General features: G+C 59.1%; 1 protein-coding gene across 1 annotated transcript; it reads right to left on the reverse strand.

Moving 5' to 3' along the window:
* Nucleotides 1-10,505: 10,505 nt before the first annotated feature.
* Nucleotides 10,506-15,659, reverse strand: LOC119856828 (zinc-binding protein A33-like). The gene is made up of 6 exons (XM_038404857.2): nucleotides 14,545-15,659; nucleotides 13,900-13,995; nucleotides 13,350-13,583; nucleotides 13,196-13,218; nucleotides 12,904-13,025; nucleotides 10,506-11,082 (listed from the first exon to the last, which is right to left on the reverse strand). Exons 1-6 carry the CDS (start codon nucleotides 14,938-14,940, stop codon nucleotides 10,538-10,540), a joined length of 1,416 nt encoding a protein of 471 aa, XP_038260785.1. The 5' UTR covers nucleotides 14,941-15,659; the 3' UTR covers nucleotides 10,506-10,537.
* Nucleotides 15,660-17,308: the final 1,649 nt, after the last annotated feature.

Below are 17,308 nucleotides of genomic sequence, written 5' to 3' on the forward strand. Positions count from 1 at the left end.
GACCTCATCGGGGCTGGGCTGGAACAACCGGCAGCTCAAGATCAGGCATGACCCTTAATAGACAATGCTTCAGAAATGACCCACGCAGGGAAGAACAGCGACTGCACACAGCGGATTGCTGTTGAGGGGAATTTCCAGCAGTGGGGCCTAGTGGTTAGAGCTGAAGAGGGGACTGGTTTCAATTCCCAGATCTAGGAGGGGAGGGGACTCTAGGGGGCTAGACTGGGGGGCTGGGAGCCAGGACTCCTGGGTTCTGTCCCCACTTCTGCCATCACTGGGTGACCGTGGGCAAATCTCCCCATGTTTCTGTGCTATTGTTTCCCTTCCCACCCTTCATCTATTCAGACTGGCAGCTCTTCGGGGCAGGACCTGTGTTCATGTTGTGCCCGGCACACCAGGGGCCTCCATAGCTCCGCTGGGGTCTGGGCAGCACCCAGTGCAATGGGACTCCTGCTGGTGGGGATTTCTGGTGCATCTCCAACACAAATTATACCAGCAAGTGGCCAAAATCTGCCTTTTACAGATTGCTGGAAATTCAAGCACAGAATGTTTCAGCCTCCTCTGGGGTGGGGCACCTGCGGAACAGCCACACATAACGTCGCACACGGATGACTCACCCAGCACTGAGATTCAGCCACCTCTGGGATGGGGCACCTGGGGAATAGCCACACATAACTTTGCACAGGGATGACTCATCCAGAGCTAAAATGCAGCCACCTCTGGGGTGGGACACCAGGGAACAGCCACACATAACATCGCACAGGGATGACTCATCCAGCACTGAGATGCAGCCACCTCTGGGGTGGGGCACCTGGGGAACAGCCACACATAACTTTGCACAGGGATGACTCACCCAGTGCTGAGATGCAGCCACCTCTGGGGCAGGGCAGGGATATTGTATTGAAGCCACTTACCTCTGAGGTTCCAGCAGGCAGCACCCAAGCTGCCGTGAAAAGCAGGAGGGCGACTTTCTCGGGGGACATCCTGAATAATTCACCCCGAATAATTCACTGAGGGGCTGCCTCTGAAAAACCCCAAAATGACCAGATCACACTAGCCAGCCACGCAGGAACGTTCCCGTCTAGGGGGCGCCAGCTCCCATCTGCCCCCAGGGCAGGAGACTGGCTGGCTCCGGGGCAAGAAATGAGGCAAGGGGCCTTTCCCCTCTAGGGGATGCCAGCTCCCATCCGGCCCTAGCCCGGGGCACTGGCTGGCCCGGGGGGAACGGGACACGGGGCCATGCAGGCGGGTTAGCTCTTACCTCCCGCTCTCTGTCTGATTGCTCCCAATCACATGGGCCTGGGCGGTTTTATAAAGCCCAAGGCAGGCCCTGGGGGGAGGAATCTGTTTCTAAAGATCTTCCCTATCTGCCCCAAAGCACGGCCGTTACTGATGTGACCACCCCACGGGACTGATTTTATCTGAGTCCCTCTATTCATGCATTTGTCCACCTCTGCCCTTTTGTTAAGTTGATTCCTCAATCAGCAGACATGGGGGCGGGAAGTAGGGGTGCTGCAGCACCCCCCAGTTTAATGCGGGGCCGCTGGCCCCCGCAGCCAGGGCTCCACTCCTCGGCTCGGGTCCCTGGGGGCCAGCTACCGGCCACGCTCCCTGGCCACTAGCCCCGCGCCACGCACTCCACTCCCCCACCCCACACCTGGGACTCAGGTCCCAGCTGCTGGCCCCACTCCCCGGCCGTTGGCCTGGAGCCCGGGGCCCACTCCCAAGGCCCCATACCCGGTCCTGGGCTTCTGTTTCCGGGCCCTAGCTGCCCGGCCGCTGGCCCTGTGCCCAGCCCCCCTGCTCCCAGGGCCCTACCCCCGGAGCCCCACGCCCAGCCCCCCACTCCCAAGGCTCTGCTCCCAGGGCCCCATACCTGGTCCCACGGCCGAGGCTCTGCTCCTGGCCCCGCACATGGGGTCCTGGCTGCCAGCTCCTGGCCCCACACCCATCCCCCTAGCTGTCACCACAGCCTCAGCCCCGTTACCAGTGTCCGGGTCCCTCCCTCCCAGAGACACAGCTCTGCTCCCCGTCTCAGCTCGGGAGGGGTGGGGGGCACAGACGGGGGTAAGGGGGCTGTTTTCCAGCACCCCCACTACTAAAAATATTCCAGTGCCATTGTCACCAGATTTTTAGATCTTGAAGCAATTTAGGGTTGAAATAAGTCCCCCAACAAAGAACCCAAGAGTCCTGCCTCCCCCGGCAGCCGCCGTAACTGCACCCCCATCTCTGCCTCCTAATAACGGCTCATGTGGCAGGTTTGTCCCTTAAAGTCCGGCTCCTGCTAGGAGCAAGTGAGGACCTGCAGCATTGTTGGTACACATGAGGCACGGCCTGGCACCGGGGGCTCCTGATCTGTAGCTGGAGTCCTAGATGCCACCACCACTCTGACAAGTAATAATGTGCAGCACCGAGCGCAAGACCAGGCCGAATCCTGCCAGGCAGGGGCTCGGAAAAGGCTCTCGGGGTCCTCGAAGACAAGCAACCCAGCGTGGGCTCCCAGCGCGAAGAGCTGGGGTGATCCTGGGATGAACAAGCAGGGGAATGGCAAGGAGGAGCTGAGAGGTTTATTTGGCCTTAGGGCGACTGCGGCTGGGGTCCTGTGTGTCCAGTTCTGGTGCCCACAGTTCAAGAAGGACGTGGATCAATTGGAGAGGGGTCAGAGAAGAACCAGGAGAACGATTAAAGGACTGGACAACCTGCCCTAGAGTGAGAGACTCCCGGAGCTCAAGCTGTTTAGAGGACAAAGAGAAGGCCACGGGGTGACTAGACCATGGTCTACAAGTACCTCCGTGGGGAACAGATGAAATCGTGGGCTCTTCAGTCTAGCAGAGAAAAGTCTATGCCACAGAGTGTGGGGGAGTCCGGGGCCTGCACCCCTCTTCCTCGGATTCACTGTGACTCTCAGCCAGCCAGTAAAGCGGAAGGTTTATTGGACAATAGGAACACAGTCTAAAACGGAGCTTGAGGGTACAACCAGGACCCCTCAGTCAAGTCCTTCTGGGGGGCAGGGAGCTCAGACCCCAGCCTTGGGGTTCCCTGCGTTCCACCACCCAGCCCCAAACTGAAACCAAACCCCCCCTCCACCCCCCCCAGCAGACTCTCTCCTGCAGCCGCTGTCCAGTTTCCCCGGGCAGAGGTGTTACCTCCCTTTCCCCCTCCCGGCTCAGGTTACAGGCTCTCAGGTCTCCCATCCCCACTGAAACTCCCCTGCCACATTCCCAGGTCAACACTCCCCCCTCCCTGCTGCGTCCCATCTCTCTCCCCTTCGAGACTGAACTGAGCGGGGTCACTCTGACCCGTGACCTGGGAAAGTTCAGGGTCCCCTCTCCGGGACAACGCATCCGCTATCATGTTGGCACTTCCCTTCACATGGGCCACGTCCATGTCCTAATCCTGCAGGAGCAGGCTCCACCTCAGGAGCTTGGTGTTGGCTCCTTTCATCTGCTGCAGCCAGGTCGAGGAGAGTGGTCGGTGCACACGGTGAAGTGTCGCCCGAAGAGATATGGCTCTAGTTTCTTGACAGAGCACACCATGGCCATGCACTCCTTCTCGATGGCCGCGTAGTGTTGCTCCGGAGGTAGCAACTTCTTGCTCAGGTACACGATGGGGTGTCTCTCCCCGTTTTCATCCTCCTGTATTAACACCACCCCCAGTCCCGTGTCTCAGGCGTCAGTGAACACCATAAAGGGCTTGTCAAAGTCTGGGTTTGCCAGAACTGAGCCACTGACGAAAGCCTCCTTCAGCGCCCGGAAAGCCTCCTGGCACTGCTCGGTCCAGACCACCTTGTCTGGCTTCCCCTTCTTGCATAGCTCGGTGATGGGGGTGGCTATGGCGTTAAAGCGGGGCACAAACCTTTGATAGTATCCTGCCAACCCAGTAAAGGCTTGGACCTGCTTTTTGGTGTGGGGAGCAGGCCAGACTCTGATCACCTCCACCTTAGCTGGTTCTGGTTTTAGGCGGCCGCTCCCCACCCGATGGCCCAGGTAAGATACTTCAGCCATCCCCACCTTGCACTTCTCCGCTTTTACAGTCAGCCCAACCTCCTGGAGTTGGTCCAGCACTTGTCTAACCTGGGATACATGGTCCTCCCAGGTCTGGCTAAAGACATAGATGTCATCCATATACGCCACGGCAAAACTCTCCATCCCCCTCAGTAGCTGATCCACCAGGCGCTGGAAGGTGGCCGGCGTACCCTTGAGGCCGAAAGGCAGGGTCAGGAACTCGTAGACCCCCAGAGGGGTGATAAAGGCCGATTTCAGCTGGGCATCTGCATCCAGCGGCACTTGCCAGTAGCCCTTTGTAAGGTCCATGGTGGTGAGGTATCGAGCTCCTCCCAGCTTGTCTAGGAGCTCATCAGGCCTGGGCATGGGGTAGGCATCAGATACAGTGATGGCACTGAGCTTCCGATAGTCCACACAGAACCGGATCGACCCGTCCTTTTTGGGGACCAGCACCACCGGCGAGGCCCAAGGGCTGGTAGATGGCTGGATCACCCCCAAAGCCAGCATGTCCCTGACCTCTCTTTCCAGGTCCTGAGCAGTTTTCCCTGTGACTCGGAAGGGGGAGCATCTTATCGGTGGGTGTGACCCTGTCTGCACCCGGTGGACAGTCAGATTAGTGCGTCCAGGCTGGTTGGAAAACAGCTGTCGGTACGGATGCAGCACCCCCCTGATCTCAGCTTGCTGGGCAGGGGTTAGCTGATCCGAGAGGGGAATTGTTTCCAGGGGTGAACCAGCTCCGGTCCCAGGGAATAGATCTACTAAAGGGTCATCTCCCTACTCCTCCCAATGTCCACACACGGCCAACACCACATTCCCCCCGGCATAATATGGCTTCATCATATTCACATGGTACACCCGGCGGTGGTGGCCCGTTCAACAGCTCCACCACATAGTTTACCTCATTTAGCTGCTTCACAACCTTGAAAGGGCCCTCCCAGGCGGCCTGTAGTTTGTTCTTTCTTACGGGGATGAGAACCATCACCGGATCCCCGGTGGCGTAGGCACGGGCCCGCGCCGTGCGGTCATACCAGACCTTCTGCTTCTTCCGGGCCCATGAGTTCGGCAAGTCTCTCTCAGAAGAACAGGACATGCTCCACCACTGACTCTCCATCGGGAGTGGCCTTCCCCTCCCATTCGTCTCTCATCAGGTCCAGGGGGCCCCTCACCCTCCTGCCATATAACAGTTCGAAAGGAGACAATCCGGTAGACTCCTGGGGTACCTCCCTGTACGTGAACAGCAGGTGAGGTAAGTGCTTGTCCCAGTCCTGCGGGTGCTGGTTTATAAAGGTTTTCAGCACCATCTTTAGTGTCCCATTGAACCTCTCCCCCAACTCATTGGACTGGGGGTGATATGCTGAGGCCCAGTTGTGCCGGACCCCACATTTCTCCTACAAGCACCGGAGCAGGGCTGACATGAAGTTGAATCCTTGGTCTGTCAAGACTTCCTTGGGGAACCCCACTCGGCTGAAAATGGTCAGCAGCGCATCTGCCACTGTGTCTGCTTCAATGGAAGCTCAGGGCTCTGCCTCAGGGTAGCGGGTGGCGAAATCTACCACCACCAGAATGTATTTCTTCCCCGACCGGGTCGTCTCGCTGAGAGGCCCCACTATGTCCATGGCCACCTTCTGGAAAGGTTCCTCTATGATGGGCAAAGGTCTCAAAGCCGCTTTCCCCTTGTCCCGGGCCTTCCCCACCCTCTGACAGGGGTCACAGGATCGGCAATACTGCCGGACAGTGGTAAAGACCCCAGGCCAGTAAAAGTTCTGTAGCAGCCTCGGCCGGGTGCGCCGGATTCCCTGGTGCCCTGAGAGGGGGATGTCATGGGCCAGGTACAGGAGCTTGCGGCGATATTTCTGGGGTACCACCAGCTGCCTCCTGATCCCACAGGACTCCACTTCCCCTGGGAGAGCCCATTCTCAGGACAGGAACCCCTCCTCCCACAGGAGCCTCTCCTGGCAACCTCTCCCCATGGTCCGTACCACGCTGAGGTCGGCCAGGTCCCTGAGCTTCCGCAAGGAGGGATCTTTCTGCAACTCGGCCTGGAGCTCAGCGGCTGGGGAAGGGATGGGGCCCGGTTCCCTCTCATTGGCTGGGTCTGAGGCCACAGCCTCTCTGAGCCATGCCCCTCGTCGCTCCCTCTCCACCAGGGAAGGGTCCTATGCCTCTGGTGTGGTACCCTCCCCAAGGTCGGGGCGCAGTGCCCCTCGCCGGCTCTGGCTACGTGTCACAACCAGGGCGGTCTGGGGATTGCTTGGCCAGTCCTCTAGGTCCCCCCACATCGAAACCTCAGTGGGCAAATGGTGGTGCACCCCCATGTCCTTGGGGCCCTCCTTGGCCCCCCATTTCAGGTGTACGTTTGCCACAGGCACCTTGAATGGGGTCTCGCCACCCGTCAGGGTCAGGTAGGTGTTGGGCACCACCCGATCTGGGGCCACCACCTAGGGCCAGGCCAGTGTCACCTCCGCGCCCGTATCCCAGTATCCATTGACCTTCCTCCCATCCACCTCCAAGTCACTCGCTCTGCCGCGAAAGCCCCGCGCCCAACCTGTAAACTGAGAACCCTGAGTCCAGAGCCTCCAGCCCTCTGGCTGAGCTGGCCTGGAGTACTCTTCCCTCCTGAGCAGGTGGTAAGCTGGCAGCCCCCCTTGCCTGCATCGTCTACCCCTCGTCCAGCTGGGTCCCTACCCAGTTAACCCTGGGTAGGTTGGGTCTGCTCAGTCTGTCCCTGAGCCTGGGGCACTGGGTCGTACGTGGCCTCTCTGGCCACAGTGATAACAGCTCATGTCATGTTGGCCCCCTCGAGCAGGTTGGATGGTCCTGACTCCAGGCATTTCCCTTGGGAGGGGGTTCTCCATATTTCCCCGCTGGGAGGTCCCATGGTGACTCTCTCTCTGCATCATGAGGGGACGGTTCTTTTGGGACTCCTCCCTGCTACTCCCGACCAACTGTTCACAAACTCGTTGGCCAGCTGCCCTGCATGCTGCAGGTTCTCTAGCTTTTTGTCCACCAACCATAGCCTCAGGTCAGCAGGGCACCGTTCATACAGTTGCTCCAGTACAATTAGATCAAGCAGGTCCTCTTTAGGTTGGGCCCCAGCTGTCCACTTGCGGGCATATCCCTGCATTCGGTTGACCAGTTGTAGGTATGTGACCTCAGGCGTTTTACGCTGACTCCGGAAGCTTTTCCGGTACATCTCGGGGGTCAGCCCAAATTCACGGAGCAAGGCCTTTTTGAACAGTTCGTAGTCCCTTGCCTCCACGCCTGTCATTTGGCTGTATACCTCCACGGCTTTGGGGTCCAGTAAGGGGGTGAGAAACTGGAGTCTGTCTGCCGGGTCAACCCTGAGCATCTCGCAGGCATTCTCAAAGGTCATCAGGAAGCTATCTGTATCCTCCCCCTCCTTACGTTGGGCCAGGAAGCACTTATCAAAGTTCCTTGCAGTCTTGGGTCCCCTCTTACTCACCACAGCCGGGACCCCACTGCTCCTCAGCCTGGCCAGTTCCAGTTCATGCTGCCTCTGCTTCTCTTCATGCTGCCTCTGTTTTTCCTTCTCCTCCCGCTCATGCTGACGCTGCTTTTCATGATCCTCCAGCTCCCTCATTTTCATCTCCCTCTCCCATTCCAGCCGCCTCCGCTCCAGGGATGGGGAGCTCCACCAGGAGGATCCCCCGCTGGCTGCCAGGGTCAGGGTGCCCTCAGTATTCGCTGGGCTTCCCCCAACCCCTCCCCTAGGCATAGGTAGGAAGGGTCTCAGGATGTCCTCGGCAACAGTCTGACCCCTCCTAGCCCGGTCAGGCCCCAGGGCCCACGCTGCATCCACCGGGCGGCTTCCCTCAGGGACAGGGATCGGGTCATCCAAGCGATCCCTCTCCTCCAACTGGGCAATCAACTGTTCTTTGGTGGACCTCCCAATGCACAGCCCCGTCAGCCTGCACAGCTCCACCAGGTCACTCTTAAGGCGTTTAGCAAACATCTCTCTCCTTGCCACTCGCAGGCCTGGGCAGCTTTCCATGGTTTCCAGGGAGAACCCCGAGGGTACCAGTCCTTCTTGAGGTCACCACCTCCTTGCCAGGGTCGAGCTGCAGACTCCTCCGCCCCTGGGACCACTCGCTGCAATCCCCCGGGGGACCCTGTTACTACAAAAGTCCTTCTCTCTGGTCACACAATCCCAGGGGTTAACCGCCCCCCGAAACTGTCTCTCTCTGAATCTTCAGCATGCCTGGTCCCCGTCAATCCCCCTTCGTTTTACTGTTCCCCAGTCACTTACTGCAGGAAGCACCATTCATGGGGTGCCATACATCCCACCCCTGCCACCAGTGTCACGGAGTGTGGGGGAGTCCGGGGCCTGCACCCCTCTTCCTGGGATTCACTGTGACTCTCAGCCAGCCAGTAAAGCAGAAGGTTTATTGGACAATAGGAACACAGTCTAAAACAGAGCTTGTGGGTACAACCAGGACCCCTCAGTCAAGTCCTTCTGGGGGGCAGGGAGCTTAGACCCCAGGCCTGGGGTTCCCTGCGTTCCACCACCCAGCACCAAACTGAAACAAAAACCCTCCCAGCCAGCTCCCTCCTGCAGCCTTTGTCCAGTGTCCCGGGCAGAGGTGCTACCTCCCTCTCCTCCTCCTGGCTCAGGTGACAGGTTCTCAGGTCTCCCATCCCCAGTGAAACTCCCCTGCCATATTCCCAGGTCAACACTCCCCCCTCCCTGCTGCGTCACAGTCTAACACAAGCCAAGGGCTGGAGGCTGAAGCTAGTCCCATTCAGACGGGCAATAAGGCGTAAATTCTTTACGGTGAGCGTAATGAACCACAGGAACAACGTAGGCTCCAACCAGCTTCTCAAGAGCGTGCGTCCAACCTAAGTGAGACCAACATCTCTTATCGCTTCCTGCCATGCACCAATCACCTCTCAAGCAATCACCTCTGTCTTACGGGGCATGGGATCAAAGCATGGCACGGAGGGGAAAAGATAAATCTGGCGTGCCACAAAGGGGCGCTTATCACCAGGGCCACTGCAGCAGCTGCCCCAGTAAGATAATGTTTGTTTACAACCCACAATGCGCACTCAGAAAGATGTCCATCTCTCACCCTGGCCATGCAGGCAGCTCAAATCGCTCTGCTGACATAAAGGACTTTATCCTCTCAGAACGGGATGCGTGGGTTAGTATCCCTGAATCACAGGTGGGTAAACTAAGGCACCAAGGACACAATTTCCTCAGAACGTCCTTCAGGGGTTTTTTTCTGTGTATTCAATTTGGTTGTTTGCAATCTCAATCGCGTTTTTAATTATTTTCTCTTTAAGGAGAAGTTATTTTCTGCCTTAAAGTTTTTTGCCTTTAATTTTCCTTATTTTTTTTTCTTGGTCTATTTAATTTATTTTGGTTGGGTTGCGTCTGTGTGTGTTTGTTTGTGATCTCAAATCATTCTTTGATATTATTTTCTCTTTAATTAACAGAAAAGATATTTTCATCCTTAACTATGGGGGTGGGGGTTGCCTTGAAATTTCCTCATTTTTTTAAAGAAATCATTTGCAAAAAGGATCTTTCTTTTAACAACAAAACCTCCTGCTGCCTTCTGATCTCAGCTATTTTTTTTTTAAACTTAGGGATATACATTTACATCCTTCACTTCCCCTTAACACAGTTGTTTGTCTTGGAGTTTCTAAATATTTACAGAAATGCAGATTCTTCTAAAAATCTCTCTTCCAAAATATAAAGAGTGGCTGTATTCATCGGCCCAAATACAAATGAACTGAATTCAAATCAGGCAGCGAAGTACCTAAAGTCAGTTGTTAACGATATCTTGAATTTCTTCATCACCACCACGTTTTTAGATGAGAATTCCCTTTTTCTTTTTAAAGGATTGGCAAAAAGCCTTCGTGTCTGGCAACAAAGATGGATTTTATTCTCAAGTGCAAATAAAATGAAGAGAAATAAAGTCAGGCAGCAAAATATCAAAAGTCGTTTGTTAAAAGTTCTTTAGCATCACAAAGGTTTTCGGACTGGGAATTCCCTCAGTTTGATGTTTATTTTAAAGGGTTTGCAGAAAGGAAATACTTCCTCTGGCTAGGAATAAAGAGGGATTTTGATTCTATCGTGCAAATAAAACTGAGGCAAAAGAGACGCAGGCACCAAGTGAGATTTTTTAAAATTTATTGAAAGTTTTTTTCTGCGTAATAAAGAGATTGACATTTTTCTCTTGGGCGTGGGTCGTTGACGTGCCATGCAATTGAGATTGGTAGCTGGGGAATGTGCCGGCCCGGACTGAAGAGATGTTTTAGATGGGCAGTAACGCGGGAGGGAAGGATAATACCAGATATTACCGGATATAATTAAAAATAAATAAATATAGGTCATGAATAGCACCTTACCATGCAAAGTCATCTAAGAGAGAAAGGTTATAGCGTCCCCTACTGAGCCCCTCACCCCACTCCCTGCAGCCCAGCGCCCCCTACTGACCCCTTGCCCCACTCCCTGGAGCACGGCGCCCCCCCCCAGCGCCACACTGGTACCCAGTGCCAGGTCTCGGCCCCGGCTATAGCTCCACCAGCCTGAGGGGCTCTGCATTGAGCCCATCTTTGTTGACCCCGGGGCCGACCATGGGGTAGAGGGGCTCGGCAAAGGCATCGGAGAAGGTGTAGAGGTGGGTCATGGCGACCGCATCGTAGAACGACACCTGCCCCCCCTCATAGTCCAGATACACCCCCACACGCCGGGGCTTGGCCGTGAGTGCCAGGTGCCGGGAGGGGGAGTCCAGGGCCTTGTAGTCGGCCCCGTTGCGGAGCCAGATGGCCCAGTAGCCATTGGCCGGCTTGAGCATCACCTTGGCCTCCTGCCGGTTGACCGAGGCCCGAGCCAGGCCGATTTCCCAGCTGGTTTTGTCCCCCACCTCCACCTCCCAGTAGTGGCGGCCCGAGGTGAAGCTGGCTGAGCCCAGCACGCACACGCTCTTGCTGAAGCGCTCGGGCCCCTCGAGTGCCTCTTCCTGGGGCTCGTCCACCAGTCGGACGGCGAGTAGGTCGGGCGACAGCAGCAGGTTGGGGTGGTTGGTGGCCGGGTCCAAGGTGATGGAGGGCAGAGCTGTAAGGGGGGAGAAAGGGGGGAGATCTCGGTACCAGGGGAAGGGCCCCCCCTGCCCTGGAGACATCCCTTCTGTCCTGGAGAAGGGGGAGTGAACCCACAGCTCCGCCCCCTGATCCCAGAGACACACCCCTCTACCCAGACCCCACCCACATCTCCATCCCCAAACCCAGAGACACACCGCTCTGTCCAGACCCCGCCCACATCTCCATCCCCAGAGACACACCCCTCTGTCCAGACCCCGCCCACAGCCCCACCACATCCCAGAGACACGCCCCTCTGTCCAGACCCCGCCCATATCTCCATCCCCAATCCCAGAGACACACCCCTCTGTCCAGACCCCACCCACAGCCACACACCATCCCAGAGACACGACCCTCTGTCCAGACCCCGCCCACATATCCATCCCCAATCCCAGAGACACACCCCTCTGTCCAGACCCCGCCCACATCTCCATACCCAATCCCAGAGACACACCCCTCTGTCCAGACCCCGCCCATGGCCCTACCTCTGATCCCAGAAACACACCCCTCTGTCCGGACCCCACCCACAGCCCCACCCGATCCCAGAGACACGCCCCTCTACTCAGACCCCACCTACATCTCCATCCCCAATCCCAGAGACACATCCACTCTGTCCAGACCCCGCCCACATCTCCATCCCCAATCCCAGAGACACACCCCTCTGTCCAGACCCCGCCCACATCTCCATACCCAATCCCAGAGACACACCCCTCTGTCCAGACCCCGCCCACAGCCCCACCCCATCCCAGAGACACGGCCCTCTGTCCAGACCCCACCCACAGCCACACCCCATCCCAGAGACACGCCCCTCTGTCCAGACCCCACCCACAGCCACACCCCATCCCAGAGACACACCCCTCTGTCCAGACCCCACCCACAGCCACACCCCATGCCAGAGACATGCCCCTCTGTCCAGACCCCGCCCACATCTCCATCCCCAATCCCAGAGACACACCCCTCTGTCCAGACCCCGCCCACAGCCCCACCCCATCCCAGAGACACGGCCCTCTGTCCAGACCCCACCCACAGCCACACCCCATCCCAGAGACACACCCCTCTGTCCAGACCCCACCCACAGCCACACACCATCCCAGAGACACGATCCTCTGTCCAGACCCCGCCCACATATCCATCCCCAATCCCAGAGACACACCCCTCTGTCCAGACCCCGCCCATGGCCCTACCTCTGATCCCAGAAACACGCCCCTCTGTCCGGACTCCACCCACAGCCCCACCCGATCCCAGAGACACGCCCCTCTGTCCAGACCCCACCCACAGCCTTGCCCCTGATCTCAGAGACACGCCCCTCTACTCAGACCCCACCTACATCTCCATCCCCAATCCCAGAGACACACCCCTCTGTCCAGACCCCGCCCACATCTCCATCCCCAATCCCAGAGACACACCCCTCTGTCCAGACCCCGCCCACATCTCCAACCCCAATCCCAGAGACACACCCCTCTGTCCAGACCCCGCCCACATCTCCAACCCCAATCCCAGAGACACACCCCTCTGTCCAGACCCTGCCCACATCTCCATCCCCAATCCCAGAGACACACCCCTCTGTCCAGACCCCGCCCACAGCCACAACCCATCCCAGAGACACGCCCCTCTGTCCAGACCCCGCCCACAGCCACACCCCGGATGCCAGAGACACGCCCCTCTCTCCAGACCCCACCCACAGCCCTGCCCCGATCCCAGAGACATACCTTTCTGTCCAGACCCCTCTCCCTCCAGCACCAAACACCCCCACCCCCGATGCAGCCCGTGAGGAGGGGACGGGGGGGGAGTCACTTACAGAGGCTCAGGGCTGATTTCATTTCCCTCCACACCATGTACTGGATGGGCCCCTTGAACTGGCCCAGGCTGAAATCTCGGGGTGCAGGCAGCTGAACCCCTTTTTCCTCCCCGGGGCAATACCTGGGGTGGGGAGGCAAGAAGCAAAGGGGTGATGAGGACACAGATGGGCTGACCCCTAGTGGAGAGACCTTGCACAGACCCCTCTTCCCTAGCGGGGAGGGAGACGCCCTAGCAGGGCAATTATCCCAGGATATCGGGGGGGGAGAGGTGGGGGTGTCTGGGACACTCACTTTTCCAGGAAGCTTTTGATGTCCTGTGGAAAGAGAAAGTAGATGTGAGAGATGCAGACACAGAGTGGGCAGGGGGCTGCGTGTCGGGAGCGAGGGGCACCGGCAGAGCTGGGGGGGCAGGACTGGGCTAGCAGGGGGCTGCGGGTACATTTACCTTCAGGAAGGTGCCCACGTCCTCTTCCGCCAGCCGCGCCTGGATGGCAGCGATCTGCCCCCCCGAGCTGCGCACGAGCTCCTGGGCATTTCGCTGGCTGGTCTCCAGCTCGCTCAGCAAAAGCTCCTCTTCCCGCCTCAGCTCCCGCCTCAGCGTCGCCTCCTTCTGCTGCAGCCACTGGTGCAGTTCGATGAACTGGGAAGACAGGTGCTGCTCCAGGCGGAGACGCTGGGCCTGGGGAGAGAGGGCTGGGCTAGCAGGGGGCTGCGGGTCAGGAGTGAGGGGCACCGGCAGGGCTGTGGGGCAGGGCTGAGCTGAGCTGGCAGGGGGCTGCGGGTCAGGAGTGAGGGGCACCGGCAGAGCTTGGGGGGGGCAGGGCTGGGCTGGCAGGGGGCTGCGGGTCAGGAGTGAGGGGCACCGGCAGTGCTCGGGGGGGGCAGGGCTGGGCTGGGCTGGCCAGGGGCTGTGGGTTGGGAGTGAGGGGCACCGGCAGAGCTGGGGGCGGGGCGGGCAGTCAGCACCCAGGAGCGGGTCATGAGTTTGAACTTACTGCAATTTCAGGAGCTTTCTGAGCTCTCTGCTCCTGCAGAGACTTCGCTCCTTGGATCCTGGCCTCCACCGAGGTCTGTGACATGGTTAAAATCTCCTGGATGGACAGAAACCCGGGGATGAGTCTGAAAAAACGAGCTTGCCCAGTGCTGAGATGCAGCCAGCTCTGGGGCGGCACAGCCGGATAACAGCTGCGCACAACGCTGCACAGGGATGGCTCGCCCGGCACAGAGATGCAGCCACCTCTGGGGCAGGAGGTTCTGGATAGTCCGGGGTGTCGTTAAAACACCGGAACCACAGGAAGGCCATTAGGCCCAGTCAACCTGGGGTCCTGGGTAATATCCCACTGGGATTGACTGGGAATGTAGCATCAACCTCCAGGTCTATGTAAGGCTCCGTGGCTTAGTTAGGGGCAGAGACGGCTGGTCCATGCTCATGCTTCAGGGCAGCAGGTGAGATGCCTCGTAGGGGTCAGGAAGGAAATCAACACCACCTGATAAGGCAGCACAGCACCCCCTAGTGCCACATTGACTGCCAGGGGAGAGTGCCCCCTACTGAGCCCCTCCCCCCACCCTGATCCCTGCAGTGCGGCACCCCTCTACCCAGCCCCCCCCACACTCCCTGCAACCCGGCGCCCCCGACTGACCTTATAATGCCGCACGGTTTCGTCCAATGGGAGACAACGATGCCCCCAATGCTCGGTGTCCAGCGCCCTCGTGAGGCTGCCGTGGTCCATGCAGAACAGCGGCTCCCCCCGCAGCTCCTCGCCCGTCGCCGGCCCCTCCTGGGTGGGGGCGCTCTCCCGGGCCCTGTCTGCCAGCTGGCCCAGGGCGCGGTTGGGCACGTACTTGCCCCCGGGCACGGGGCGCCGGCACTCCGGGCAGCGGCAGGGGGCGGCATCCCCTGGCTGGGCCGGGGGCTCCCCCCAGTAGTGGGTGAGGCAGCCCTGGCAGTAGTTGTGCCCGCACTCCAGCATGACGGGCCCCACAAAGAGCTCGAGGCAGATGGGGCAGTGGAGCTCGGGCGGCAGGTCGCTCGCCATGGGGCTGGGGCGATCCCTGTATTCCTCTGTCCGCGGTTCTGTCTCGCTCCCCCACTCCGGTGTCTCCTTCTCGCTCTCCCCAGCGCTCTCTGCGGGTGTCTGTGACCCTCTCCGGCTGCCCAAGCCCTGCCCAGACCCGTACTTGCCCCCCGGCACCTGGCATTCCACAGCAGGCGGGGTGTGGACAGCACTGGCCAAACCGGTTCCTCGTGTGGGGGGGCTGGGAGCCCGGACTCCTGGGTTCTCTCCTCAGCTCTGGGAGGGGAGAGGGGTCTAGTGGGTTAGAACACGGGGGGCTGGGGACCTGGACTCCTGGGTTCTCCCCCCGGCTCTGGAAGGGGTGGGATCTAGTGGTTTTCGCACTGTTACTGATGGCTCATGCCTGGGGAAGCCTCCAGCATGAGCTCATCTCCCCTGGGCCCTGACTCCTCTGTGAACAAGCCCAATTATCCCCGCTTACGTGCCTCTGACTTGACCTCACGACGCAAGGCTGGTGACTCAGGAGCTAAGGTGTATGTAGAGCAGGGGCTCAGCAGGGGGCGCTCTCCCCGCGCAGTCAGGGCCGGCCCCGATGCCCCCGTGCGGCGCTGTTCTATTCGGATTGCTGCGCTTACCAAAGAGGCTAAAATGCAGCCAGCTCTGGGGTTGGGCCAGTTGGTACCAGCTGCATGGAACGTAGCCCGGGACCAGCTGGCCCAACCCTGAGATGCAGCACTGCTGGGGCAGGGCATCTGGGGGCCAGCCACACGGTTACATGGGACCAGCTCGACTGGCACGGAGATGGAGCCAGCCCTGGGGTGGAGCCCGCTGCAGCAAACAGCAGGCAGCTGTGCAAGGGGCAGGCTGAACCCGGAGCATTAAAACCTCTTTGGCTAGTTTCCCCGGCCCCCTTTGTCGCTAGGATCCAGCTGGGGAATGGCTCACGCCATCAGCACTGGGAATCCTGCCCTCCATGTCCCTTCTAGCGATCCACACACACACTGCTTCTGCCCCCCCACACACACACACCCTATCTCCTGGCCCCAGGGCTAGTGCTGGCCACCCTGCGGAGACCATGGAGCATCTGGGATCTCCTGCCTCCCTGTAACCCATGCACTTAAGGAAGCACGTCAGTTGGGGTTAGACCCTGGGAACCAGGACTCCTGGGTTCTCTCCCCAGCTCTGGGAGGGGAGTGGGATCTAGTGGGTTACAGCAGGGGGTGCTGGGAGCCAGGACTCCTGGGTTCTAGCCCCAGCTCTAGGAGGGGAGTAGGGTCCAGTGGGTTAGAGCTCGGAGCCAGGACTCCTGGGTTCTCTCCCTGGCTCAGAGAGCAGTCTAGTGGTTGGGGGGGGGGGTGGCTGGGAGCCAGGACTCCTGGGTTCCATTCCCAGTTCTGCCACAAACAGCCTTACTGGGCCACTTCATTTCTCTGAACTTGTTTCTGCAGCTGTAAAGCAGAACAATCCTTGGGGGCAGGGACTACAAGCTCCTTGGGGGCAGGGACTGCCTCTGATTGGATCCATGCAGCACCTGGCCCAACAGGGCCCCCCCCGATCTCAGCTAGGGGGGTTAGGCAGCCCCCCAGCCCGGCAGGGCACAGCTCCCGACGCACTGGGGCCCCAGTCTCGGGGTGGCCTTAAGCAATCCTTCAGACACCTCGCTTCAGGATTTTTTTTAAATCATTTATCGAAAGTTTAAATGCCGAAAGTATTACAATAAAAAACACAACCACTTGGAGAGAAACACACACACATACACACACACACGCACGCACGCAACTGGCTCCAGTGAACCGGGATCCAGGCTAGCGACCAAGTCCTGGCCTAAAACCCTTCTGAGGTGCGCTTGCAAAACCCCTGCAAAAATAGCCAGCCTGCTCTCGTCTGTTGCCTAGAGCGGCTGATCGGGATTTGTGCTGCGGGAAGCCTGTTCGGGGGCTTAGTTCCCCAGCCCTCTAGCCACGGTATTTTGGCTGTAAATGGCCTTGCAGGACCCCAATTTACCCCCCCGCCCCATCCCCCTAACCACAGAGTCCCAGCTGTCCAGGGCCTCATCTTCCACTCCCGGCATTTCGGCAGTGAAAAGACCACGTTCCCCTCCCTCAAGTCCCAGTCTCTGGGCTGCAAAGGCCCAGGTAGATCCCATGGGGCAGAATGCGAAAGCCCCCAGCTGAGCCAGCCGGGGACCTGGAGGGCTCGTTTTCGAGGTAGGCGCGCCGTGACGCGGGATCTCCCAGGAGAGGACTGGGGACACCGCTGGGGAAAGTCGACCCCATTTCCCTGCCCCTCCCCAGCACAACACAACTGCCTCCATCCTACAGCCCCGGCCCGCTCTGCCCCGTGGGCTTACACCAGTAATGCCCCAGGGACAGAGAGGAACACAACGGAC

The sequence above is a fragment of the Dermochelys coriacea genome, chromosome 6 (assembly GCF_009764565.3).
Source record: "Dermochelys coriacea isolate rDerCor1 chromosome 6, rDerCor1.pri.v4, whole genome shotgun sequence".
NCBI lineage: Eukaryota > Metazoa > Chordata > Testudines > Dermochelyidae > Dermochelys > Dermochelys coriacea.